Below are 26,484 nucleotides of genomic sequence, written 5' to 3' on the forward strand. Positions count from 1 at the left end.
GGGAGGGAGGAACGAAAGAAAGAAAGAGAGGAGAGAAGGAGAGGGTAACGTGGCTCGCTTTGTGCCTTGCGGTAGGAATGGAAGCCGGTCTGAAATCCAGACTCCAGGATTAATAACTCTACCAGAAGCAGACATTGGTGTATGGCCGTTGGAAAGATCTTGCACCTGGGGCCCACATACACTGACTATAGCCTTTTAGGATCATAGTCTAGGGGCCCCGCATATACTGTGGCCCTATAGAAACATAGTGTAGCCAAGGGTCAGAGACCTCTTTAGACACTGTGGTGTTTTAGTACTAAGGTTTCGGGGCCCCTCAGATTTCACGGCCCCTCAAAGTACAAAGTTTAGGCTTCATACACACACCGGGGCCCTGAAAGTCATAGGTCAGGGACTGGGAAGACTTTGGGCAAAGCTCTATTCCCTATATACTGTAGTGAACATTTTTTGACAATAACCACTCACACCCCATTTAGTGCACTACGTTGAACCATACTGTGATGGCTCTGGTCAAAAGTAGTGTACTAAATGACTAGGAGGGTATCATTTTGAGACTGGCAGACTGTGTGGGCCTTCTCTGTGGCCCCTGTGTCCCAGGACAGGTGACCCAGACTATGATAGGTGAGGCAGGTCAGCCCCTATACTTCTCTACCTCTCTATCCCTCCACCTCTCTATCCCTCCACCTCTCCTCTAGGGATGGGTACCGTTATTAGAATATCTGAATATCTGAATGGGCGTTAGTATTCTATTACATGGGAGAGTAAAGGCTTTGTCTGAAAGTAAATATACTGATCTATGTGACATGGCTACGTAGCCTACAAGGACAGGCCGTTACGTTCAACATTTGTAATAAAACAAGGACAGGCCGTTACGTTCAACATTTGTAATAAAACAAGGACAGGCCGTTACGTTCAACATTTTTAATAAAACAAGGACAGGCCGTTACGTTCAACATTTGTAATAAAACAAGGACAGGCCGTTACGTTCAACATTTTTAATAAAACAAGGACAGGCCGTTACGTTCAACATTTTTAATAAAACAAGGACAGGCCGTTACGTTCAACATTTTTCATAAAACAAGGACAGGCCGTTACGTTCAACATTTTTAATAAAACAAGGACAGGCCGTTACGTTCAACATTTTTAATAAAACAAGGACAGGCCGTTACGTTCAACATTTTTAATAAAACAAGGACAGGCCGTTACGTTCAACATTTGTAATAAAACAAGGACAGGCCGTTACGTTCAACATTTGTAATAAAACAAGGACAGGCCGTTACGTTCAACATTTGTAATAAAACAAGGACAGGCCGTTACGTTCAACATTTGTAATAAAACAAGGACAGGCAGTTACGTTCAACATTTGTAATAAAACAAGGACAGGCCGCTACGTTCAACATTTTTAATAAAACAAGGACAGGCCGTTACGTTCAACATTTTTAATAAAACAATAGTTTTATGACAGTTTTTAGGAGTGCGCCCCATTTAAAAAAAAAATAATAATAATAATTAAAAATAAAAATAAAAAAAGACGTGCCGGTGGCCTACATAGATTTCACACCTGCTGCTGGTTGTTATTGTCGGTCAATCAAAGTCAGAGGCTCCATGTGTAGCAAGTGAAGTGGGAGATTTCTAATCAATTCAAAGTGGAGTTAAAATGATGGATTTAAGTTGGCTAAACGACGAGGAGGCTACCATGATCAACCAACATGTAGGCTGTTGTTTCCTATGAATGGAGTTGTTTTAGACAAGGACGCCTCAAATAACCTCACTATCTCAGCTAGCTGGATAGCATAGCTGGCTACTGTAGCTAGATAGCTTCTTTACAATGATTCGATGCAGTCCAGACAGGCACTACTAGATGATATAACAGATGGCAGCAACAAGTTTGTCTAACTAGCGCAAGTCATTTTGGCTACTTTCTCTCCCTCCGTGCCACACACACACTGGCCCCTGGTCCCCTCTCGCCCCTACCCCACCATTCTGGTCCCCCCTGGTCCCCTCTCGCCCCTACCCCACCATTCTGGTTCCCCCTGGTCCCCTCTCGCCCCTACCCCACCATTCTGGTCCCCCCTGGTCCCCTCTCGCCCCTACCCCACCATTCTGGTCCCCTCTCGCCTCTTCCTCTACCATTCTGGTCCCCCCGGTCCCCTCTCGCCCCTACCCCACCATTCTGGTCCCCTCTCGTCCCTACCCCACCATTCTGGTCCCCTCTCACCCCTACCCCACCATTCTGGTTCCCTCTCGCCCCTACCCCACCATTCTGGTCCCCCCTGGTCCCCTCTCATCCCTACCCCACCATTCTGGTCCCCCCTGGTCCCCTCTCACCCCTACCCCACCATTCTGGTCCCCCCTGGTCCCCTCTCGCCCCTACCCCACCATTCTGGTCCCCCCTGGTCCCCTCTCGCCCCTACCCCACCATTCTGGTCCCCTCTCGCCCCTACCCCACAATTCTGGTCCCCTCTCGTCCCTACCCCACCATTCTGGTCCCCTCTCACCCCTACCCCACCATTCTGGTTCCCTCTCGCCCCTACCCCACCATTCTGGTCCCCCCTGGTCCCCTCTCACCCCTACCCCACCATTCTGGTCACCCCTGGTCCCCTCTCACCCCTACCCCACCATTCTGGTTCCCTCTCGCCCCTACCCCACCATTCTGGTCCCCCCTGGTCCCCTCTCACCCCTACCCCACCATTCTGGTCCCCCCTGGTCCCCTCTCGCCCCTACCCCACCATTCTGGTCCCCCCTGGTCCCCTCTCGCCCCTACCCCACCATTCTGGTCCCCTCTCGCCCCTACCCCACCATTCTGGTCCCCCTCTCGCCCCTACCCCACCATTCTGGTCCCCCCTGGTCCCCTCTCGGCCCTACCCCACCATTCTGGTCCCCCCTGGTCCCCTCTCGCCCCTACCCCACCATTCTGGTCCCCCTCGCGCCCCTACCCCACCATTCTGGTTCCCTCTCGCCCCTACCCCACCATTCTGGTTCCCTCTCGCCCCTACCCCACCATTCTGGTTCCCTCTCGCCCCTACCCCACCATTCTGGTTCCCTCTCGCCCCTACCCCGCCATTCTGGTTCCCTCTCTCCCCTACCCCACCATTCTGGTCCCCCTCTCTCCCCTACCCCACCATTATGGTCCCCCTCTCTCCCCTACCCCACCATTATGGTCCCCCTCTCTCCCCTACCCCACCATTCTGGTCCCCTCTCACCCCTACCCCACCATTCTGGTCCCCTCTCACCCCTACCCCACCATTCTGGTCCCCCCTGGTTCCCTCTCGCCCCTACCCCACCATTCTGGTCCCACCTGGTTCCCTCTCGCCACTACCCCACCATTCTGGTCCCCCCTGGTCCCCTCTCGCCCCTACCCCACCATTCTGGTTCCCTCTCGCCCCTACCCCACCATTCTGGTCCCCTCTCGCCCCTACCCCACCATTCTGGTCCCCTCTCGCCCCAACCAACATGTAGGCTGTTGTTTCCTATGAATGGAGTTGTTTTAGACAAGGACGCCTCAAATAACCTCACTATCTCAGCTAGCTGGATAGCATAGCTGGCTACTGTAGCTAGATAGCTTCTTTACAATGATTCGATGCAGTCCAGACAGGCACTACTAGATGATATAACAGATGGCAGCAACAAGTTTGTCTAACTAGCGCAAGTCATTTTGGCTACTTTCTCTCCCTCCGTGCCACACACACACTGGCCCCTGGTCCCCTCTCGCCCCTACCCCACCATTCTGGTCCCCCCTGGTCCCCTCTCGCCCCTACCCCACCATTCTGGTCCCCTCTCATCCCTACCCCACCATTCTGGTCCCCTCTCACCCCTACCCCACCATTCTGGTTCCCTCTCGCCCCTACCCCACCATTCTGGTCCCCCCTGGTCCCCTCTCATCCCTACCCCACCATTCTGGTCCCCCCTGGTCCCCTCTCACCCCTACCCCACCATTCTGGTCCCCCCTGGTCCCCTCTCGCCCCTACCCCACCATTCTGGTCCCCCCTGGTCCCCTCTCGCCCCTACCCCACCATTCTGGTCCCCTCTCGCCCCTACCCCACAATTCTGGTCCCCTCTCGTCCCTACCCCACCATTCTGGTCCCCTCTCACCCCTACCCCACCATTCTGGTTCCCTCTCGCCCCTACCCCACCATTCTGGTCCCCCCTGGTCCCCTCTCACCCCTACCCCACCATTCTGGTCACCCCTGGTCCCCTCTCACCCCTACCCCACCATTCTGGTTCCCTCTCGCCCCTACCCCACCATTCTGGTCCCCCCTGGTCCCCTCTCACCCCTACCCCACCATTCTGGTCCCCCCTGGTCCCCTCTCGCCCCTACCCCACCATTCTGGTCCCCCCTGGTCCCCTCTCGCCCCTACCCCACCATTCTGGTCCCCTCTCGCCCCTACCCCACCATTCTGGTCCCCCTCTCGCCCCTACCCCACCATTCTGGTCCCCCCTGGTCCCCTCTCGCCCCTACCCCACCATTCTGGTCCCCCCTGGTCCCCTCTCGCCCCTACCCCACCATTCTGGTCCCCCCTGGTCCCCTCTCGCCCCTACCCCACCATTCTGGTCCCCCTCGCGCCCCTACCCCACCATTCTGGTTCCCTCTCGCCCCTACCCCACCATTCTGGTTCCCTCTCGCCCCTACCCCACCATTCTGGTTCCCTCTCGCCCCTACCCCACCATTCTGGTTCCCTCTCGCCCCTACCCCGCCATTCTGGTTCCCTCTCTCCCCTACCCCACCATTCTGGTCCCCCTCTCTCCCCTACCCCACCATTATGGTCCCCCTCTCTCCCCTACCCCACCATTATGGTCCCCCTCTCTCCCCTACCCCACCATTCTGGTCCCCTCTCACCCCTACCCCACCATTCTGGTCCCCTCTCACCCCTACCCCACCATTCTGGTCCCCCCTGGTTCCCTCTCGCCCCTACCCCACCATTCTGGTCCCACCTGGTTCCCTCTCGCCACTACCCCACCATTCTGGTCCCCCCTGGTCCCCTCTCGCCCCTACCCCACCATTCTGGTTCCCTCTCGCCCCTACCCCACCATTCTGGTCCCCTCTCGCCCCTACCCCACCATTCTGGTCCCCTCTCGCCCCTACCCCACCATTCTGGTCCCCTCTCGCCCCTACCCCACCATTCTGGTCCCCCCTGGTCCCCTCTCGCCCCTACCCCACCATTCTGGTTCCCTCTCGCCCCTACCCCACCATTCTGCTGAAACAAGCAGAGCGCAGCACACTGGCTCTCTTGAGTCGCGCAACCAAGTCGCCATTGAAGTCCCCCCCCCCCCAAAAGAGAAATCTTTAAAATACATGTATTTCGACTATCCGGATATATCCTGATATTATGATAGTATTTGAATAGTGAAATAATTTCAAATGCCCATCCCTACTCTCCACCCTTCCATCAGGGACATACATCTATGGTGTCTGCCCTCATTCCTCCCGAGCCTTCACTCACCTAATTCAATTACTGAGTTGGTTTGAGAGAATGAGTTTAACCTCACACAGAGACACACACACACACACACACACACACACACACACACACACACACACACACACACACACACACACACACACACACACACACACACACTGACTGAGATATAAACACCAGCTGGAGCTCTAAAAGCCTAGTTGGAAAACACACACACACACACACACACACACACACACACACACACACACACACACACACACAGAGAGAGACACACACACACACACACACACACACACACACACTGGGGGGCCCTCCTTCTCTGGCCTGTCCAGGACCTGGGTTCTCCATCAGCCCACACCTCCTATAGACGTTCTTAATGAGGCCAATTTAGCCAGCCGCAAATCATTCCAACTTACACTGGACTACATACTGAGAGAGAAGAGGTGGTGGAGAGAGGTGGAGAGAGGAGGTGGAGATTAAATCTAGAATCGGCTTCCTATTTCACAACAAAGCCTCCTTCACTCATGCTGCCAAACATACCCTTGTAATACTGACCATCCTACCGATCCTTGACTTTGGCGATGTCATTTACAAAATAGCCCCCAACACTCTACTCAGCAAACTGGATGTAGTCTATCACAGTGCCATCTGTTTTATCACCAAAGCCTCATATACCACCCACCACTGCAACCTCTATGCTCTCGTTGGCTGGTCCTCGCTACATATTCGTCTCCAAACCTACTGGCTCCAGGTCATCTATAAGTCTTTTCTAGGTAAAGCCCCGCTTTATCTCAGCTCACTGGTCTCCATAGCAACACCCACCCGTAGCACGCGCTCCAGCAGGTATTCTTCACTGGTCACCCCTAAAGCCATCACTTACCTTGGGCCGCCTTTCCTTCCAGTTCTCTGCTTCCAATGACTGGAACGAATTGCAAAAATCACTGAAGCTGGAGTCTTATATCTCCCTCTCTAACTTTAAGCATCAGCTGTCAGAGCAGCTTACCTATCACTGTATCTGTCCACAGCCAATCTGTAAATAGCCCACCCAACTACCTCATCCCCATATTATTATTTTTTGTTGTTGCTCTTTTTGCACCCCAGTATCTCTACTTGCACATCATCATCTGCACATCTATCACTCCAGTGTTAATGCTAAATTGTAATTATTTCACCACTATGGCCTATTTATTGCCTTACCTACCTAATCTTACAACATTTGCACACACTCTATATAGATTTTTCTATTGTGTTATTAACTGTACGTTTGATTATGTGTAACTCTGTGTTGTTGTTTTTGTCGCACTGCTTTGCTTTATCTTGGCCAGGTCGCAGTTGTAAATGAGAACTTGTTCTCAACTAGCCTACCTGGTTAAATAAAGGTGACACAAAGAGGAGGACAGAGAGAGAGGAGGACAGAGAGAGAGAGAGGAGGTGGGGAGAGAGAGAGGAGGTGGGGAGAGAGAGAGGAGGTGGGGAGAGAGAGAGGAGGTGGGGAGAGAGAGAGGAGGTGGGGAGAGAGAGGAGGTGGGGAGAGAGGAGGTGGGGAGGGAGAGAGAGGAGGTGGGGAGGGAGAGAGAGGAGGTGGGGAGGGAGAGAGAGGAGGTGGGGAGAGAGAGAGGAGGTGGGGAGTGAGAGAGGACGTGGGGAGTGAGAGAGGACGTGGGGAGTGAGAGAGGACGTGGGGAGTGAGAGGACGTGGGGAGTGAGAGGATGTGGGGGACGTGGGGAGTGGAGGAGGTGGGGAGTGAGAGGAGGTGGGGAGTGAGAGGAGGTGGGGAGTGAGAGGAGGTGGGGAGTGAGGAGGAGGTGGGGAGAGGAGAGAGAGGAGGTGGGGAGAGAGGAGGTGGGTAGAGAGAGAGAAGGGGGAGAGACCTGGTGACTAAATGTTTCTATTCACCTGATTTTTAACTCTATTTGATTGGTTGAAAGTTAGAAAGCACTTTTGAGGATTTGGCTCCAGAATCCATATGTTATTGAAAGGTAGATATAAACACTGTTTTTATCAGTATGGTGATTCAGGACCCGTATCCACAAAGCATCTCAGAGTAGGAGTGCTGATCTAGGATCAGTTGTTCCTTTTAGATCATAATGAACAAAACTGTAGATAGGTGGGGACCTGATCTTTGATCAGCACTCAGACTCTTTATGGATACAGGCCCAGGTCCCCCCTGTCCATTCATTATGAGAAAAAACTGATTCTAGATCAGCACTCGGACTCTTTGTGGATACAGGCCCAGGTCCCCCCTGTCCATTCATTATGAAGACAAAAACTGATCCTAGATCAGTACTGACTCTTTATGGATACAGGCCCAGGTCCCCCCTGTCCATTCATTATGAAGACAAAAACTGATCCTAGATCAGTACTGACTCTTTATGGATACAGGCCCAGGTCCCCCCTGTCCATTCATTATGAAGACAAAAACTGATCCTAGATCAGTACTGACTCTTTATGGATACAGGCCCAGGTCCCCCCTATCCATTCATTATGAAGACAAAAACTGATCCTAGATCAAAAACTGATCCTAGATTTCCCAAACTTATACATTAGGGCCAGCGTTTCCCAAACTTATACATTAGGGCCAGCGTTTCCCAAACTTATACATTAGGCCAGCGTTTCCCAAACTTATACATTAGGGCCAGCGTTTCCCAAACGTATACATTAGGCCAGCGTTTCCCAAACTTATACATTAGGGCCAGCGTTTCCCAAACTTATACATTAGGCCAGCGTTTCCCAAACTTATACATTAGGCCAGCGTTTCCCAAACTTATACATTAGGGCCAGCGTTTCCCAAACTTATACATTAGGGCCAGCGTTTCCCAAAATTATACATTAGGCCAGCGTTTCCCAAACTTATACATTAGGCCAGCGTTTCCCAAACTTATACATTAGGGCCAGCGTTTCCCAAACTTATACATTAGGCCAGCGTTTCCCAAACTAATACATTAGGGCCAGCGTTTCCCAAACTTATACATTAGGGCCAGCGTTTCCCAAACTTATACATTAGGCCAGCGTTTCCCAAACTTATACATTAGGGCCAGCGTTTCCCAAACTTATACATTAGGGCCAGCGTTTCCCAAACTTATACATTAGGGCCAGCGTTTCCCAAACTTATACATTAGGGCCAGCGTTTCCCAAACTTGGTCCTGGGGACCCCAAGGGGTGAAGAATGTAGTTTTCTGCCCTGGCAGAAAACTGCATTCTGGAGATGGAAGAGTGTAAAGAGAGGGAGGGAGAGAGGGAGAGAGAGAGAAGAGTGTAAAGAGAGGGAGGGAGGGAGAGAGAGATGGAAGAGTGTAAGGAGAGGGAGGGAGGGAGAGAGAGAGATGGAAGAGTTAAATGGAGGGAGGGAGGAGGGAGGGAGGGAGGGAGGGAGGGAGGGAGGAGGGAGGGAGGGAGGGAGAGAGAGAGAGAGAGATGGAAGAGTGTAAAGAGAGGGAGGGAGGGAGAGAGAGAGAGATGGAAGAGTGTAAAGAGAGGGAGGGAGGGAGATGGAAGAGTGTAAAGAGAGGGAGGGAGGGAGGGAGGGAGGGAGAGAGATGGAAGAGTGTAAAGAGAGGGAGGGAGGGAGGGAGGGAGGGAGGGAGAGAGATGGAAGAGTGTAAAGAGAGGGAGGGAGGGAGGGTGGAAGAAAGTAGAGGGAGGGAGGGAGAGAGGGAGAGAGAGATGGAAGAGTGTAAAGAGAGGGAGGGAGGGAGGGAGAATGTAGAGGGAGGGAGAATGTAGAGGGAGGGAGGGAGAGAGAGAGATGGAAGAGTGTTAAGAAGGATCTGGCTGTGTGTTCTTTAAAGGCCAAGTCATCAGCATGCCTGCATCCCATGTCTCTGTGGTTAGTCCCACGGTTACGGGGTGTGTGATGTGACACCAGCGCTGCGGCAATCCAGACTGCCTCCGGACAGATGGAAGGGAGGGTGTGTGTGTAGTGATCAGTGTGTGTGATGATCTTTGTGTGTGTGATGATCTTTGTGTGTGTGTGTGTGTGTGTGTGTGTGTGTGTGTGTGTGTGTGTGTGTGTGTGTGTGTGTGTGTGTGTGTGCTGATGAAGGATGCTGTGCACTGCAGTGACAAGGACACTCTTACCTTCAGAGTCCCACGACGCCAGCTAACTATTCAAACACAACCTCAGCCATACCTGCCTCTCTCTGTCTCTCTCACTCGCTCTCTCTCTCTCTCTCTCTCGCTCTCCCTCTCCTCCCTTTCTCTGTGTCAGGAGCAACCATATGGAAACTATTATTCCTGTCGTTCTCTCTCACCACAGACATTCCAGCACTCTGGCTTTACAACAACCTTATGTTGCTCTGCCGTTCGCTACTATTCCTCCTTCTCTCCGGCCACCTCTCTCTTCCTCCTTCTCTCCGGCCACCTCTCTCTTCCTCCTTCTCTCCGGCCACCTCTCTCTTCCTCCTTCTCTCCGGCCACCTCTCTCTTCCTCCTTCTCTCCGGCCACCTCTCTCTTCCTCCCTCTCTCCTCTCTCTCCGGCCACCTCTCTCTTCCTCCTTCTCTCCGGCCACCTCTCTCTTCCTCCCTCCCTCCGGCCACCTCTCTCTTCCTCCCTCCCTCCGGCCACCTCTCTCTTCCTCCTTCTCTCCGGCCACCTCTCTCTTCCTCCCTCCCTCCGGCCACCTCTCTCTTCCTCCCTCCCTCCGGCCACCTCTCTCTTCCTCCCTCTCTCCTTCTCTCTGGCCACCTCTCCCATCCTCCCTCTCTCCCTCCCTTCTACTCCCTCTCTCCCTCCCTACTACTCCCTCTCTCCCTCCCTACTACTCCCTCTCTCCCTCCCTACTACTCCCTCTCTCCCTCCCTACTACTCCCTCTCTCCCTCCCTACTACTCCCTCTCTCCCTCCCTACTACACCCTCTCTCCCTCCATACTACTCCCTCCCTCTCTCCCTCCCTTCTACTCCCCTCTCCCTCCCTACTACTCCCTCTCTCCCTCCCTACTACTCCCTCTCTCCCTCCCTACTACTCCCTCTCTCCCTCCCTACTACTCCCTCTCTCCCTCCCTACTCCCTCCCTCTCTCCCTCCCTACTACACCCTCTCTCCCTCCATACTACTCCCTCCCTCTCTCCCTCCCTTCTACTCCCCTCTCCCTCCCTACTACTCCCTCTCTCCCTCCCTACTACTCCCTCTCTCCCTCCCTACTACTCCCTCTCCCTCCCTACTACTCCCTCTCTCCTTCCCTACTACTCCCTCTCTCCTCCCTACTACTCCCTCTCTCCCTCCCTACTACTCCCTCTCTCCCTCCCTACTACTCCCTCTCTCCCTCCCTACTACACCCTCCTCTCCCTCCATACTACTCCCTCCCTCTCTCCCTCCCTACTACACCCTCTCTCCCTCCATACTACTCCCTCCCTCTCTCCCTCCCTTCTACTCCCCTCTCCCTCCCTACTACTCCCTCTCTCCCTCCCTACTACTCCCTCTCTCCCTCCCTACTACTCCCTCTCTCCCTCCCTACTACACCCTCTCTCCCTCCATACTACTCCCTCCCTCTCTCCCTCCCTACTACACCCTCTCTCCCTCCATACTACTCCCTCCCTCTCTCCCTCCCTTCTACTCCCCTCTCCCTCCCTACTACTCCCTCTCTCCCTCCCTACTACTCCCTCTCTCCCTCCCTACTACTCCCTCTCTCCCTCCCTACTACTCCCTCTCTCCCTCCCTACTACTCCCTCTCTCCCTCCCTACTACACCCTCTCTCCCTCCATACTACTCCCTCCCTCTCTCCCTCCCTTCTACTCCCCTCTCCCTCCCTACTACACCCTCTCTCCCTCCATACTACTCCCTCCCTCTCTCCCTCCCTACTACTCCCTCTCTCCCTCCCTACTACACCCTCTCTCCCTCCCTACTACTCCCTCTCTCCCTCCCTACTACTCCCTCTCTCCCTCCCTACTACACCCTCTCTCCCTCCCTACTACTCCCTCTCTCCCTCCCTACTACACCCTCTCTCCCTCCCTACTACTCCCTCTCTCCCTCCCTACTACTCCCTCTCTCCCTCCCTTCTACTCCCCTCTCCCTCCCTACTACTCCCTCTCTCCCTCCCTTCTACTCCCCTCTCCCTCCCTACTACTCCCTCTCTCCCTCCCTACTACTCCCTCTCTCCCTCCCTTCTACTCCCCTCTCCCTCCCTACTACTCCCTCTCTCCCTCCCTACTACTCCCTCTCTCCCTCCCTACTACTCCCTCTCTCCCTCCCTACTACACCCTCTCTCCCTCCATACTACTCCCTCCCTCTCTCCCTCCCTACTACTCCCTCTCTCCCTCCCTACTACTCCCTCTCTCCCTCCCTACTACACCCTCTCTCCCTCCATACTACTCCCTCCCTCTCTCCCTCCCTTCTACTCCCTCCCTCTCTCCCTCCCTACTACTCCCTCTCTCCCTCCCTACTACTCCCTCTCTTCTTCCCTACTACTCCCTCCCTCTCTCCCTCCCTACTACTCCCTCCCTCTCTCCCTCCCTTCTACTCCCTCTCTCCCTCCCTACTACACCCTCTCTCCCTCCATACTTCTCCCTCCATACTACTCCCTCCGTCTCTCCCTCCCTTCTACTCCCCTCTCCCTCCCTACTACTCCCTCTCTCCCTCCATACTACTCCCTTTCTCCTGCCCTACTACTCCCTCTCTCCCTCCCTACTACACCCTCTCTCCCTCTCTCCCTCCCTTTTACTCCCCTCTCCCTCCCTACTACTCCCTCTCTCCCTCCATACTACTCCCTTTCTCCTTCCCTACTACTCCCTCCCTCTCTCCCTCCCTACTACTCCCTCCCTCTCTCCCTCCCTACTACTCCCTCTCTCCCTCCCTACTACTCCCTCTCTCCCTCCATACTACTCCCTTTCTCCTTCCCTCCTTCCCTCCTACTCCCTCCCTCTCTCCCTCCCTACTACTCCCTCCCTCCCTACTACTCCCTCCCTCTCTCCCTCCCTACTACTCCCTCTCTCCCTCCATACTTCTCCCTCATACTACTCCCTCCCTCTCTCCCTCCCTACTACTCCCTCTCTCCCTCCCTACTACTCCCTCTCTCCCTCCCTACTACTCCCTCTCTCCTTCCCTACTACTCCCTCTCTCCTTCCCTACTACTCCCTCTCTCCCTCCCTACTACTCCCTCTCTCCCTCCCTACTACTCCCTCTCTCCTTCCCTACGACTCCCTCTCTCCTTCCCTACTACTCCCGTTCTCCTTCCCTACTACTCCCTCCATTCCATGTCCTTGCCATCTCTCTGTCTCACTGTCTTTCACCTCCTCATCACTTGCTTTTTCTTCTCACCCTGATGTGGAGATATCTAGGCCACACCTCCGGCGTCCCAAAACGGCACCCTGTTCCCTACACAGTGCACTACTTTTGACCAGGGCCCTATGATCAAAAGTATAGAGAATAGGGTGCCACTTGGGACACAGTCAAAGTATGATCATTGACTTTCTCTCGTCTGAAAACTCTCTCTCTGTCTACTCTCAGTCAAAGAACTTCTCTGTACTATGGTAATGCTCTTGAGATCCAGGTAACTGCCAAAATAAAGGAAACCCCCAACATAAAGTGTCTTAAGAGGGTGTTGGACCACCACGAGCCAGAACAGCTTCAATGCACGTTGGCATAGATTCTACAAGTGTATAGTGTATGCTCCTTTGAGACCCGTCTTTCAACGTCACTGAGATCTCTTCTTCTAGCAATGGTAGCCAAAATAATGGGCAACTGGGCATTTTTATACATGATGGGATGTTGATTGCTTAATTAACTCAGGAACCACACCTGTGTGGAAGCACCTGCTTTCAGCATACCTTGTATCCCTCATTTAGTCGTGTTTCCTTTATTTTGGCAGTTACCTGTATGTTTGTTTAATCTTAATCTTTATCTAATAAAGCGATAGCACTGTGGAACCCTACAGACTGAGTATGGATTTACAAGATTGCGTCGAGCCATAGGGCCTGAACGAACAGCTCCTATTTTTCATCTTTTTTTTGTGAATATATTTTTGGGGAAACGTGTTTTTCTTTGTTAATTTATTTCTCTGTCCTTTTCCTACTCAAAGCTCTGATGAAGGCGATTCATGACGAAACGTAAGCCTATTGTTTTGTTTTGTTCCGTCAATAAATCTGTCGGATGTACCCGGCAACAGACTGCTCCTTATTCTTTATTCTCCTGGATAGTCACTGGTTGAAGTATCCCGGGGTAAGGAATGTTTTGGGGAATTTCAAGTCCCTCGGCCAAGCACCTGATTCCCCCCCCCCTTCCCCCGCCTTTTCATTGAAGCTGGGCTGAAGTTCATTTGGGCATACCTTTTCTCCGTGGATGGACTAACTTTGTCTCCTGAATGCGGTTTGCATTGATAAGATGGATGGAAGTGTGGACCGTTTTTGACACTTTCAAAATGATTGGCTGAGTTCAGGATGAAGGCAAATGAATGTACCTCTAGCTCGTCGTATGGGGAGCACTTCTCTAAGCACAGACACACTGTGTTTCCTGTAGTAGACAGCCGCGAGACGAGCACCTGGTGTCAGATCAGACCAGTGTGTGTCTGCATCCTCGTGTGTGACAGTGTGTGTACATTAGGGCCTGTCTGTGTGTCTAACATGAGATTAACCCAGACAGCTTTATGCATGGGTTCCATAAATCTACCAGAGTACCGGTTTATTATTCAATAATGGGAAGGTTCTTTGGGATTCTTAGTAACACATATGGTTGTGTTTAGTTTAATTGGACAAATCATTGAGATCTATTGGCTTGATGTAAGTCTCTCTTTTCTTTTTATCTAGCTTGTCTGTGGGGGGATTTTAGGGCTTTTTCCCCATGGGCTCAGACTCAAAGGCTCAATTTTCTCTCTCTCTCTCTCTCTCTCTCTCTCTCTCTCTCTCTCTCTCTCTCTCTCTCTCTCTCTCTCTCTCTCCCCCCCCTTCCCCTATGGGTTGGTTTCACCCCGTATTCTCTCACACACAGGGATAGAGACACACACACATCCCTGTTGTCTTGCTGGCTGCACCTGTGTGCCTGGCTTTGGTTCCAATACGGCTCGAGTTGCCTCTGAGGAATCCGGGATATGCAGGATGCAGAATACGCTATCTAACCAGCCACAGTCAGGTACATACACACCGCAGAGACGTGAGGAGAGAGGGGGGGGGGGTCAGGAGAGGAGGGAGACGAGTGTCAGAGTAACTAACACACCAGTCTTTTCTCTGGCCTTGAAGGTCGAGGCAGGGCAGCGACCAGGGTTGAGAAAATGATGTCTCTGCCCTCATGAAAGACCCCGGAGAAGAAAGGAGAGGAAAGTTCTCCCCCTCCTCTCCTCCCCTATTCCCACCCCTCCACCCACCCCACCCTCCATCACCTCTGGCCCCTCCATCCCCCACTCCCTGTTGCAAAGTGTGGACACATGAATGGCACTATTGTCTGCCGGAGAGTGAGGGGTGAGGGGGATAGAGGGAGGGATGCGGTCCAACAAAGGGAGAGAGGCAGGGTGCTGAGGGCAAGTGAGTTGAGCTGCGTCTGTTCATTCTGTGTCTGGTCCAAGTGATTTATTTCGTTGTGAGGTTGAACTCTGCGAAGTTGTACAAAGTTCACTTCACTTCTTTCTTGCTACAACATCCAGTTACATGAGAGAGTCGTACCTTTGTCATAGCATTCGAGAACGTTGGAACCAAGGTCTGCTTTGTTATAGGATTCAATGCAATTTCTTGTACCCTCCTGTACGAACAAGACTGTTGACAGTTGTTGCTGGTACAGGTGCATGTGGTGTGTCCAGCCACGGGAGCCCAGTGATAGTGGTTAGCTGTGTTGGGAAGCAGGGGAAGGTATGCACATGGTGGCCTGCCTAGGGCCATCACACGGGGTTATCTCAACAAGTAGGACTACTGTTCGTCTCTACACCGGTTTCTGGTTTTCAATCGCTCCTTTTTTCTTTCTCTTTAAAAAAAAAAATCTTTGCACATCTCTTTGTCTGTTTCTCCGTTTTCTCTCTTTCCGTTCCTGAACAGACATCTGTGTTTGAGATCTCTCTAGTTTATCTTTATCTCATGTTCTACCTGCCCTCTCTCTCCCTCTCTCCATTTTAAACATACCTTTACTTCCTCCTCCCTCTGGTTTGACCATTATGCCTGCATGCACAGTAGCATTCTCTCTCGCTCGCTCTCTCTCGCTCTCTCTCTCTCTCTCTCTCTCTCTCTCTCTCTCTCTCTCTCTCTCACACACACACCATTCTTTTGCTCAGGTCTACTGTGACATAGGCTACAATCCACCATCAGATAACGCACAAATGTGCCATGCAGGAAATAAGGTGGGTGTGAATGTGCCTTCAGTAAGGTGTTTGTATGGGTATGTGTGTGAGTATCTCCCGAGTGTGTTATTGTGTACACGGAAGCCCCTTAGCAACTGCCTATGTGACTGGAATTTATAGTAGACATTCTGTAAAATGGTTTATGTGCGTGTGTGTTGGTCTGTGTGTGTGTAGTCGTGTGTGTGTGTGTGTGTGTGTGTGTGTGTGTGTGTGTGTGTGTGTGTGTGTGTGTGTGTGTGTGTGTGTGTGTGTGTGTGTGTGTGTGTGTGTGTGTGTGTGTGTGTGTGTGTGTGTGTGTGTGTGTGTGTGTGTGTGTGTGTGTGTGTGAGGCCCAGTCCCCTACTGTGCTTTCCTGGTGCGGGGGTGTGTGTGTGTGTGTGAGGCCCAGTCCCCTACTGTGCTTTCCTGGTGCGGGTGTGTGTGTGTGTGTGAGGCCCAGTCCCCTACTGTGCTTTCCTGGTGTGGGGGTGTGTGAGGCCCAGCCCCCTACTGTGCTTTCCTGGTGCGGGGGTGTGTGTTGAGTGTGTGTGTGTGTGTGTGTGAGGCCCAGCCCCCTACTGTGCTTTCCTGGTGCGGGGGTGTGTGTTGAGTGCAGTGAGTGTTTACCTCTCCAGTGTAAGTGCTCAGTGATAACCTCCTGCTCCCGGCGACGAGAACAGGAATGCCAAGTTCCTCTGCTGCTGCAGGCCTCTACTACACTAGCGCTTGGCTAGGCTAGCTTCTCCACTACCATTTGCAGGGTCAAGGACAAAATTCTTAATTCATATAAGGTGTATGCTGCTAACCAAACATTCCAACAGCTACTCAATTAGCATGTTTTTGGTGACAGCCTACATTTCCCATTCACTGTGTCCTACTACTAGATAGCCTAACAGTGCTCTGTGTTGTTAGCCGTACTAGCGTTGTGGTGTGCTGTTAGCCAAAGTGGCGTTGTGTTCTGTGAATGAAAAAGTGGATGAGTCCGTTGGTCTTAGTCCGTAATGTCCCTCCTCTGCCTCTCTGTTCCTGGGGTGGTCAACTCATCCTCTGTTGACTGGGTGTCCTCTGCTTCCTGGCGTCAGGTAGCCTAGTGGTTAAGAGCGTTGGGCAGGTTATTGAAAGGTCGCTGGTTCGAATCCCCGGACCGACTAGATTAAAACATCTGCTCAATGTGAGCTCGAGCAAGGCACTTAACCCTAGTTGCTCTGGATAAGAGCGTCTGCTAAATGACTCAAATGTAAATGTATAGCGGAATTTAACAGAATCATTTCCAAGGACCGTTGGATGAGTAGGGAGGTGAGGGGTTTGCGTTTTTGCGTGACGAAAAAAAAATTCCTTCAACGAACGAAGACGGAGTAACACTTACTGTATAGGTTATGTTGATTAGTCTTTACAAGTGACACTTACTGTATAGGTTATGTTGATTAGTCTTTACAAGTGACACTTACTGTATAGGTTATGTTGATTAGTCTTTACAAGTGACACTTACTGTATAGGTTATGTTGATTAGTCTTTACAAGTGACACTTACTGTATAGGTTATGTTGATTAGTCTTTACAAGTGACACTTACTGTATAGGTTATGTTGATTAGTCTTTACAAGTGACACTAACTGTATAGGTTATGTTGATTAGTCTTTACAAGTGACACTTACTGTATAGGTTATGTTGATTAGTCTTTACAAGTGACACTAACCTCTCGTTTTATTTTCTACCTCTCTCTTTCTCTCCCCTTCTCTCTCCTTCTCTCTCCTTCTCTCTCCTTCTCTCTCCTTCTCTCTCTCCTTCTCTCTCCTTCTCTCTCTCCTTCTCTCTCTCTGTCTCTCTCCTTCTCTCTCCTTCTCTCTCCTTCTCTCTCCTTCTCTCTCTCCTTCTCTCTCTCCTTCTCTCTCCTCTCTCCTTCTCTCTCTCCTTCTCTCTCCTTCTCTCTCTCCTTCTCTCTCTCTGTCTCTCTCCTTCTCTCTCCTTCTCTCTCCTTCTCTCTCTCTGTCTCCCCCCTTCTCTCTCTCTGTCTCCCTCCTTCTCTCTCTCTCTGTCTCCCTCCTTCTCTCTCTCTGTCTCCCCCCTTCTCTCCCCTTCTCTCTCCTTCTCTCTCCTTCTCTCTCCTTCTCTCTCTCCTTCTCTCTCTCTGTCTCCCCCCTTCTCTCTCTCCTTCTCTCGCTCTGTCTCCTTCTCTCGCTCTGTCTCCCCCCTTCTCTCTCTCCTTCTCTCGCTCTGTCTCCCCCCTTCTCTCTCTCCTTCTCTCTCTCTGTCTCCCCCCTTCTCTCTCTCTGTCTCCCCCCTTCTCTCTCTCTGTCTCCCTCCTTCTCTCTCTCTGTCTCCCCCCTTCTCTCTCTCTGTCTCCCTCCTTCTCTCTCTCTGTCTCCCTCCTTCTCTCTCTCTGTCTCTCTCCTTCTCTCTCTCTGTCTCTCTCTGTCTCTCTCCCCTTCTCTCCCCTTCTCTCTCCTTCTCTCTCTCTGTCTCCCTCCTTCTCTCTCTCTGTCTCCCTCCTTCTCTCTCTCTGTCTCTCTCCTTCTCTCTCTCTGTCTCCCCCCTTCTCTCTCTCTGTCTCCCTCCTTCTCTCTCTCTGTCTCCCTCCTTCTCTCTCTCTGTCTCCCTCCTTCTCTCTCTCTGTCTCTCTCCTTCTCTCTCTCTGTCTCTCTCCTTCTCTCTCTCTGTCTCTTTCCGTCTCTCTCCCCTTCTCTCCCCTTCTCTCTCCTTCTCTCTCTCCTTCTCTCTCTTTGTCTCTCTCCTTCTCTCTCTCCTTCTCTCTCCTTCTCTCTTCTTCTCTCTCTCTGTCTCCCTCCAGATTTTTGGACGATAAGGGCTACGTCCTCTACCCTCAGATTGGGGATCGTCTGGATCTCATCTGTCCGTCGTCGGACCCCCCCAGCCAGCGGGCCCCCGCCGAGTACGAGTTCTACAAGCTGTACCTGGTGTCGTCACGTGAGCAGGCGGACAGGTGTGAGGTGACGGGCGCGCCCAACCTGCTGCTCACCTGTGACAAGCCCAACAATGACATGAGGTTCACCATCAAGTTCCAGGAGTACTCTCCTAACCTGTGGGGACATGAGTTCAAGACCAACGCTGACTACTACATCATCGGTGAGCGGGGAGAATTGTAGTGTGTGTGTGTGTGTGTGTGTGTGTGTGTGTGTGTGTGTGTGTGTGTGTTATATTCTGTATCTCCAAGTGACCAGGGATCCAGCTATTTCTTTTGTTTTCCTTTGGGTTTGTTTGAGGTTAGGACTCGTGAACACGTGACGAGGTCATCAACGCCAGCCAAGGCAAGCGCGTGTATCACGTAGAACAATCTCTTAAGGTCACATCAAGCGAATCCTCTCTGAGGTTGTTTTAAGTACACACAACACTATGAGGGAGAGAAAGAGTGGATTCAGGAGTTCAGGTGAACTCTTAACACACAGTCATTCGGGCACAGACACACATATGGGCTTGCACACACACACACACACACACGGCCTTGCCAACCCAAACATGAGCTCTGTGTAAAACGCCTCAGGAAGGAGTAGACATTATTAGATTGCTGAACTGTAGATTCTCTCCTATGTCCTTGGGACCCCCATTCACTCAGGTGTATTAATGCTGTTTTCACTTCCTCTTCTCATGGGTGGTGGGGGGGGGGGAGAGGAGAGGAGATGAGAGAGAGAGAGAGAGGGAGGGAGAGGGAGAGAGAGAGGGAGGGAGAGAGAGAGAGAGAGAGGGAGAGAGCGCACACACTATAGACGAACCGAATCCATTCGCTCCCCTCGTACCGAGCTACTTGTGCTCTATATTTGCCTGGCAGTTTCTGTGCCACGTCTTGTATCTTCATGCCGCGCGTGTTTGAGAGGCAGGGTGGGGGAGCGAATCGTATCGCTACTCCAAGTATGCACTCACTCACAATCAGCAGAGCTGCATTTTCTTCAGATTACATCTGCTTAGACGTGTTAACCCACTGCAACATTAACAATGGCCCCGTGTGTGTGTTTTAGTGTGTGTGTAGTACATACATGCCTGTGTGTTTTGTGTTAAGAATATGAAGTGGGTTGAGGTGTGTATGTGTGCGTGCCTGTGTGTTTGCCCACTATAGTTCCATGCTGTGGTATGAAGGGTTCAGATAAGAACCACTGGGTTGCCAGATCTATTCTGCAGCGCCAATCATCTATGTCTAGCCAGACATGGCAACCGGGGTGTCCATAGCACGGACAGGAGCGTTTTATCTTCCCTCAGACAGACTGAGGGATCGATTGACAGCTCCAACCGTAATCAATGAGGGCTCAAACGCAAAGGTCACACACAGACAGTCAGACAGATACAGAGATGGAGAGAGAGACACGAGGTGCGTGTGGAAAATTGGGAGAAGATGGATTGGTTCGATGTTGATTTGGTGTGGGTGTGTGTGTGTGTATATATAAGTGAGGTTGTTACATTGTGTGTTTCTGGGTCCATTATTTCACATTATTAATGTGCTGTACATGTTTTTCTAGTGTGTTTACCTGATTGTGTGTGTGTGTGTACATGCATTTAATCAAGATTGTTGTGAGCCAGTAGTAGAAGGTAGGTGTGTGTGTGTGTGTGTGTGTGTGTGTGTGTGTGTGTGTGTGTGTGTGTGTGTGTGTGTGTGTGTGTGTGTGTGTGTGTGTGTGTGTGTGTGTGTGTGTAGTTCAGATGTATGTATGAGTCTTTCCCCTCAGGGAAATGTCTTGTAATTAACCTACCTTAGCATGTGTTAATTTATTCACAGTGGACTAAATGAGCTAGAACGTAGACGGATATGAGAGAGGGGAAATGTTAGACCGAACTGAAGCGAGGAAGAGATGGAGGAGGGATGTAGAGAAAGATAAGGAGAGACTGGGGGGTGGGGGGGCCTGGCTTGGTTGTAAAGAGTGAGATCTCACTAAGCATTGACTCTCTCTTTCTTTATCCCTGTTCTCTCTCTTATCCCTGTTCTCTCTCTGTCATCCCTGTTCTCTCTCTCATCCCTGTTCTCTCTCTCTCATCCCTGTTCTCTCTCTTATCCCTGTTCTCTCTCTCTCATCCCTGTTCTCTCTCTCTCATCCCTGTTCTCTCTCTCTCATCCCTGTTCTCTCTCTCTCATCCCTGTTCTCTCTCTCTCATCCCTGTTCTCTCTCTCTCATCCCTGTTCTCTCTCTCTCATCCCTGTTCTCTCTCTCTCATCCCTGTTCTCTCTCTCTCATATCCCTGTTCTCTCTCTCTCATCCCTGTTCTCTCTCTCATATCCCTGTTCTCTCTCTCATCCCTGTTCTCTCTCTCATCCCTGTTCTCTCTCTCATCCCTGTTCTCTCTCTCTCATCCCTGTTCTCTCTCTCTCATCCCTGTTCTCTCTCTCTCATCCCTGTTCTCTCTCTCTCATATCCCTGTTCTCTCTCTCTCATATCCCTGTTCTCTCTCTCATCCCTGTTCTCTCTCTAATCCCTGTTCTCTCTCTCATCCCTGTTCTCTCTCTCATCCCTGTTCTCTCTCTCTTATCCCTGTTCTCTCTCTCATCCCTGTTCTCTCTCTCTCATCCCTGTTCTCTCTCTCTCATCCCTGTTCTCTCTCTCTCATCCCTGTTCTCTCTCTCTCATATCCCTGTTCTCTCTCTCATCCCTGTTCTCTCTCTCTCATCCCTGTTCTCTCTCTGATCCCTGTTCTCTCTCTCTCATCCCTGTTCTCTCTCTCATATCCCTGTTCTCTCTCTCTCATCCCTGTTCTCTCTCTCTCATCCCTGTTCTCTCTCTCTAATCCCTGTTCTCTCTCTCTTATCCCTGTTCTCTCTCTCTCATCCCTGTTCTCTCTCTCTCATATCCCTGTTCTCTCTCTCATCCCTGTTCTCTCTCTTATCCCTGTTCTCTCTCTCATCCCTGTTCTCTCTCTCTCATCCCTATTCTCTCTCCCATCCCTGTTCTCTCTCTCATCCCTGTTCTCTCTCTCTCATCCCTGTTCTCTCTCTCATCCCTGTTCTCTCTCTGTCATCCCTGTTCTCTCTCTCTCATCCCTGTTCTCTCTCTCATCCCTGTTCTCTCTCTCTCATCCCTGTTCTCTCTCTCTCTTACACATCATCATTTCTTTCTCCTCTTTACCATTCAAAGCTCTTCAGTGACACACACTCCTGATATCTGTAGCTCTTTGAAAGCAGATGCCAGATCCCTGTCACACACACACCTCGTGGACGGCTGCCATCTCTCCCTGTCCCCATCAGAGACCGAGAGGAGTATAGATGGCACAAGTTGTTTCCCTCTGTCTTTGTTGTCAGAGAGCAGAGGATGAAACCTCTTTCTATTCACTGATCTCAAGTCAGCCATCCTACCTACAGCAGCAGCTTCTCAAATGAAATATTTTGTCTTTGACTGATCTGGAGTCAGTGATCCTGCAGAGTCAGCTTCTCAAAAGCTTCTTATAAAATTAGCTTGGCTCACCTCGTAGAAGAAAATACTGATGAGCGAGAGAACAAAGATGAGAGAGAATGGATGAGAGAGAGGGGGGGGTGAAAGAGAGAGAGATGGAGGGGATGAGGGAGAGAGAGATGGAGGGGATGAAAGAGAGAGAGAAGGGATAAGAGAGAGAGAAGGGCTGAGAGAGAGAGAGAGAGAAGGGATGAGAGAGAGAGAGAGAAGGGAACAGGGATGAGAGGAGTAGAGAGAGGAGAAAAGCATTTGTCAGAGAAACAGGAAGTGGATGATAGTGGACCAGAGGGAGGGAAAGAGGGAATGAAATTAGTGAAAGGGGGAGGTTATGTAGTTGAGTGAAAGGGGAAGGTTATGTAGTTGAGTGAAAGGGGAAGGTTATGTAGTTGAGTGAAAGGGGAAGGTCATGTAGTTGTAGTTGAGTGAAAGGGGAAGGTTATGTAGTTGAGTGAAAGGGGAAGGTTATGTAGTTGAGTGAAAGGGGAAGGTTATGTAGTTGAGTGAAAGGGGGAGGTTATGTAGTTGAGTGAAAGGGGGAGGTTATGTAGTTGAGTGAAAGGGGAAGGTTATGTAGTTGAGTGAAAGGGGAAGGTTATGTAGTTGAGTGAAAGGGGAAGGTTATGTAGTTGAGTGAAAGGGGGAGGTTATGTAGTTGAGTGAAAGGGGAGGTTATGTAGTTGAGTGAAAGGGGGAGGTTATGTAGTTGAGTGAAAGGGGGAGGTTATGTAGTTGAGTGAAAGGGGAGGTTATGTAGTTGAGTGAAAGGGGAGGGTTATGTAGTTGAGTGAAAGGGGAAGGTTATGTAGTTGAGTGAAAGGGGAAGGTTATGTAGTTGAGTGAAAGGGGAAGGTTATGTAGTTGAGTGAAAGGGGAAGGTTATGTAGTTGAGTGAAAGGGGAAGGTTATGTAGTTGAGTGACAGGGGAAGGTTATGTAGTTGAGTGAAAGGGGAAGGTTATGTAGTTGAGTGAAAGGGGAAGGTCATGTAGTTGTAGTTGAGTGAAAGGGGGAGGTTATGTAGTTGAGTGAAAGGGGGAGGTTATGTAGTTGAGTGAAAGGGGAAGGTTATGTAGTTGAGTGAAAGGGGAAGGTCATGTAGTTGTAGTTGAGTGAAAGGGGGAGGTTATGTAGTTGAGTGAAAGGGGAAGGTTATGTAGTTGAGTGAAAGGGGGAGGTTATGTAGTTGAGTGAAAGGGGAAGGTTATGTCGTTGAGTGAAAGGGGAGGTTATGTAGTTGAGTGAAAGGGGGAGGTTATGTAGTTGAGTGAAAGGGGAAGGTTATGTCGTTGAGTGAAAGGGGGAGGTTATGTAGTTGTAGTTGAGTGAAAGGGGAGGTTATGTAATTTAGTGAAAGGGGAAGGTTATGTAGTTGTGTGAAAGGGGAAGGTTATGTAGTTGTAGTTGAGTGAAAGCGGGAGGTTATGTAGTTGTAGTTGAGTGAAAGGGGGAGGTTATGTAGTTGAGTGACATGGGGAGGTTATGTAGTTGTAGTTGAGTGAAAGGGGGAGGTTATGTAGTTGTAGTTGAGTGAAAGGGGGAAGTTATGTAGTTGAGTGAAAGGGGGAGGTTATGTAGTTGTAGTTGAGTGAAAGGGGAAGGTTATGTAGTTGAGTGAAAGGGGAAGGTTATGTCGTTGAGTGAAAGGGGGAGGTTATGTAGTAGTTATAGTTGAGTGAAAGGGGAGGTTATGTAGTTTAGTGAAAGGGGAAGGTTATGTAGTTGTGTGAAAGGGGAAGGTTATGTAGTTGAGTGACAGGGGAAGGTTATGTAGTTGTAGTTGAGTGACAGGGGGAGGTTATGTAGTTGAGTGAAAAGGGGAGGTTATGTAGTTGAGTGAAAGGGGGAGGTTATGGAGTTGAGTGAAAGGGGGAGGTTATGGAGTTGAGTGAAAGGGGGAGATTATGGAGTTGAGTGAAAGGGGGAGGTTATGTAGTTGAGTGACAGGGGAAGGTTATGTAGTTGTAGTTGAGTGACAGGGGGAGGTTATGTAGTTGAGTGAAAGGGGGAGGTTATGTAGTTGAGTGAAAGGGGGAGGTTATGTAGTTGAGTGAAAGGGGGAGGTTATGGAGTTGAGTGAAAGGGGGTTATGTAGTTGTAGTTGAGTGAAAGGGGGAGGTTATGTAGTTGAGTGAAAGGGGAAGGTTATGTAGTTGAGTGACAGGGGAAGGTTATGTAGTTGTAGTTGAGTGACAGGGGGAGGTTATGTAGTTGAGTGAAAGGGGGAGGTTATGTAGTTGAGTGAAAGGGGGAGGTTATGGAGTTGAGTGAAAGGGGGAGGTTATGGAGTTGAGTGAAAGGGGGAGGTTATGTAGTTGAGTGACAGGGGAAGGTTATGTAGTTGTAGTTGAGTGACAGGGGGAGGTTATGTAGTTGAGTGAAAGGGGGAGATTATGTAGTTGAGTGAAAGGGGGAGGTTATGTAGTTGAGTGAAAGGGGGAGGTTATGTAGTTGAGTGACAGGGGGAGGTTATGTAGTTGTATTTGAGTGAAAGGGGAAGGTTATGTAGTTGAGTGAAAGGGGAAGGTTATGTAGGAGCCTGACAGACAGAGGGAGACATCATCTTGTCTGCTGCTGTGACACTGAAACACCACGGTCACTTTCAGTCACACACACACACACACACACACACACACACACACACACACACACACAAGCGGGCATGTACACTCTTGGCACACACGCTAACATATGTATGCTCACACATGTACACACAACCATTCTCTGAAATATATGCACAGAGAAGCCTGGAGAGCCCATCTCTGGGACACACACAGACACAATGGAGGACAGATAAACCGTCATCCAGCCCAGTATGAATAATAGAAAAGCTGAGTGCAAAATGTCCACCTGAGAGAGAGTTACGCTCCAGTCAATCCGTATCACCGAAGTTCAGCGCTATAGGCTGATTTTAAATGTATAGGCAATGTTCTGCATTCACTGTAAACGCGGCATATGTCGCCTCATTCGGAAATTCCCTTTACATTTCAAGCACGCATTTTATTTTTACCTTTATTTAACTAGGCAAGTCAGTTAAGAACAAATTCTTATTTTCAATGATGGCCTAGGAACAGTGGGTTACCTTGTCAGCTCGGGGATTCTTGCAACCTGTTACTAGTCCAACGCTCTAACCACTAGGCTATCTCCCGCGCTATAGTGCTGAACTTCAGCGATATGAGTTTAATAATCGAGCCCTTAGACTAAGTTGGTGTGTTTTCATGTTCTACCTCCCGCTCTCTCTCTCCGTCCGTCTGTCTCTCTCTCTCCGTCCGTCTGTCTCTCTCTCTCTGTCCGTCTGTGTCTCTCTCTCCGTCCGTCTGTCTCTCTCTCTCTGTCCGTCTGTGTCTCTCTCTCTGTCCGTCTGTGTCTCTCTCTCTCTCTCTCTCTGTCCGTCTGTGTCTCTCTCTCTGTCCGTCTGTGTCTCTCTCTCTCTTTCTGTCTCCGTCCGTCTGTCTCCCTCTCTCTGTCCGTCTGTCTCCCTCTCTCTGGCCGTCTGTCTCTCTCTCTCTGTCCGTCTGTGTCTCTCTCTCCGTCCGTCTGTCTCTCTCTCTCTGTCCGTCTGTGTCTCTCTCTCTGTCCGTCTGTGTCTCTCTCTCTGTCCGTCTGTGTCTCTCTCTCTCTTTCTGTCTCCGTCCGTCTGTCTCCCTCTCTCTGTCCGTCTGTCTCCCTCTCTCTGGCCGTCTGTCTCTCTCTCACTGTCCATCTGTCTCTCTCTTACTCTCTCTGTCCATCTGTCTCTCTCTCTTTCTGGCCGTCTGTCACCCTCTCTCTCTCTCTCTGGCCGTCTGTCACCCTCGCTCTCTCTCTCTGGCTGTCTGTCTCTCTCTCTCTGGCCATCTGGCTCTCTCTCTCTCACTCTCTCTCTCTCTCTCTCTCTCTCTCTCTCTCTCTCTCTCTCTCTGTCCGTCTGTCTGTCTCTCTCTCTCCCTCTCTGTCCGTCTGTCTGTCTCTCTCTCTCCCTCTCTGGCCGTCTCTCTCTCTCTCTCTCTCTCTCTCTCTCTCTCTCGCTCTCTCTCTCTCTCTCTCTCTCTCTCTCTGGCCGTCTGTCTGTCTCTCTCTCTCCCTCTCTGGCCGTCTGTCTCCCTCTCTCTCTCTCTCTCTCTGTCTGTCCATCTGTCTGTCTCCCTCTCTCTCTCTGGCCCTAGCTGGCTGGACATAGTGCCACTGTTTCTGTTTACAGTAGTGAGGATGTTTTTAATAATGCAGCGAGAGCCACACACTGGTTTATTCATCAGGGTTAAGCTGGAATAAACGACAGAGAATAGAAAGAGGGAGGGAGAGGAAATGAGAAAGAGAATACAGAGGAGTGAGAGAGTGAGGGAGGGAGGGAAAGAGTGCTGCAGCCTAAATGAACTCCATATTCATGAGTTTACGATCAGTGTGTGTGTGTGTGTGTGTGTGTGTGTGTGTACGTTTATAGTTGTGTGTGTGTGTGTGTGTGTGTGTGTGTGTGT

The 26,484-nt window shown here is 50.8% G+C and overlaps 1 protein-coding gene across 1 annotated transcript in view; it reads left to right on the plus strand.

Moving 5' to 3' along the window:
* The window catches only part of LOC106608822 (ephrin-B3), a 116,112-nt gene that overhangs the window by 46,025 nt on the left and 43,603 nt on the right, over positions 1 to 26,484 (plus strand). The window contains exon 2 of the mRNA XM_014206990.3: positions 18,437 to 18,732. Coding sequence (XP_014062465.1) covers positions 18,437 to 18,732 — 296 coding nt within the window. The remainder of the gene's footprint in view (positions 1 to 18,436; positions 18,733 to 26,484) is intronic.

This window comes from Salmo salar, chromosome 07 (genome assembly GCF_965601325.2).
Source record: "Salmo salar chromosome 07, fSalSal1, whole genome shotgun sequence".
Classification (NCBI taxonomy): domain Eukaryota; kingdom Metazoa; phylum Chordata; class Actinopteri; order Salmoniformes; family Salmonidae; genus Salmo; species Salmo salar.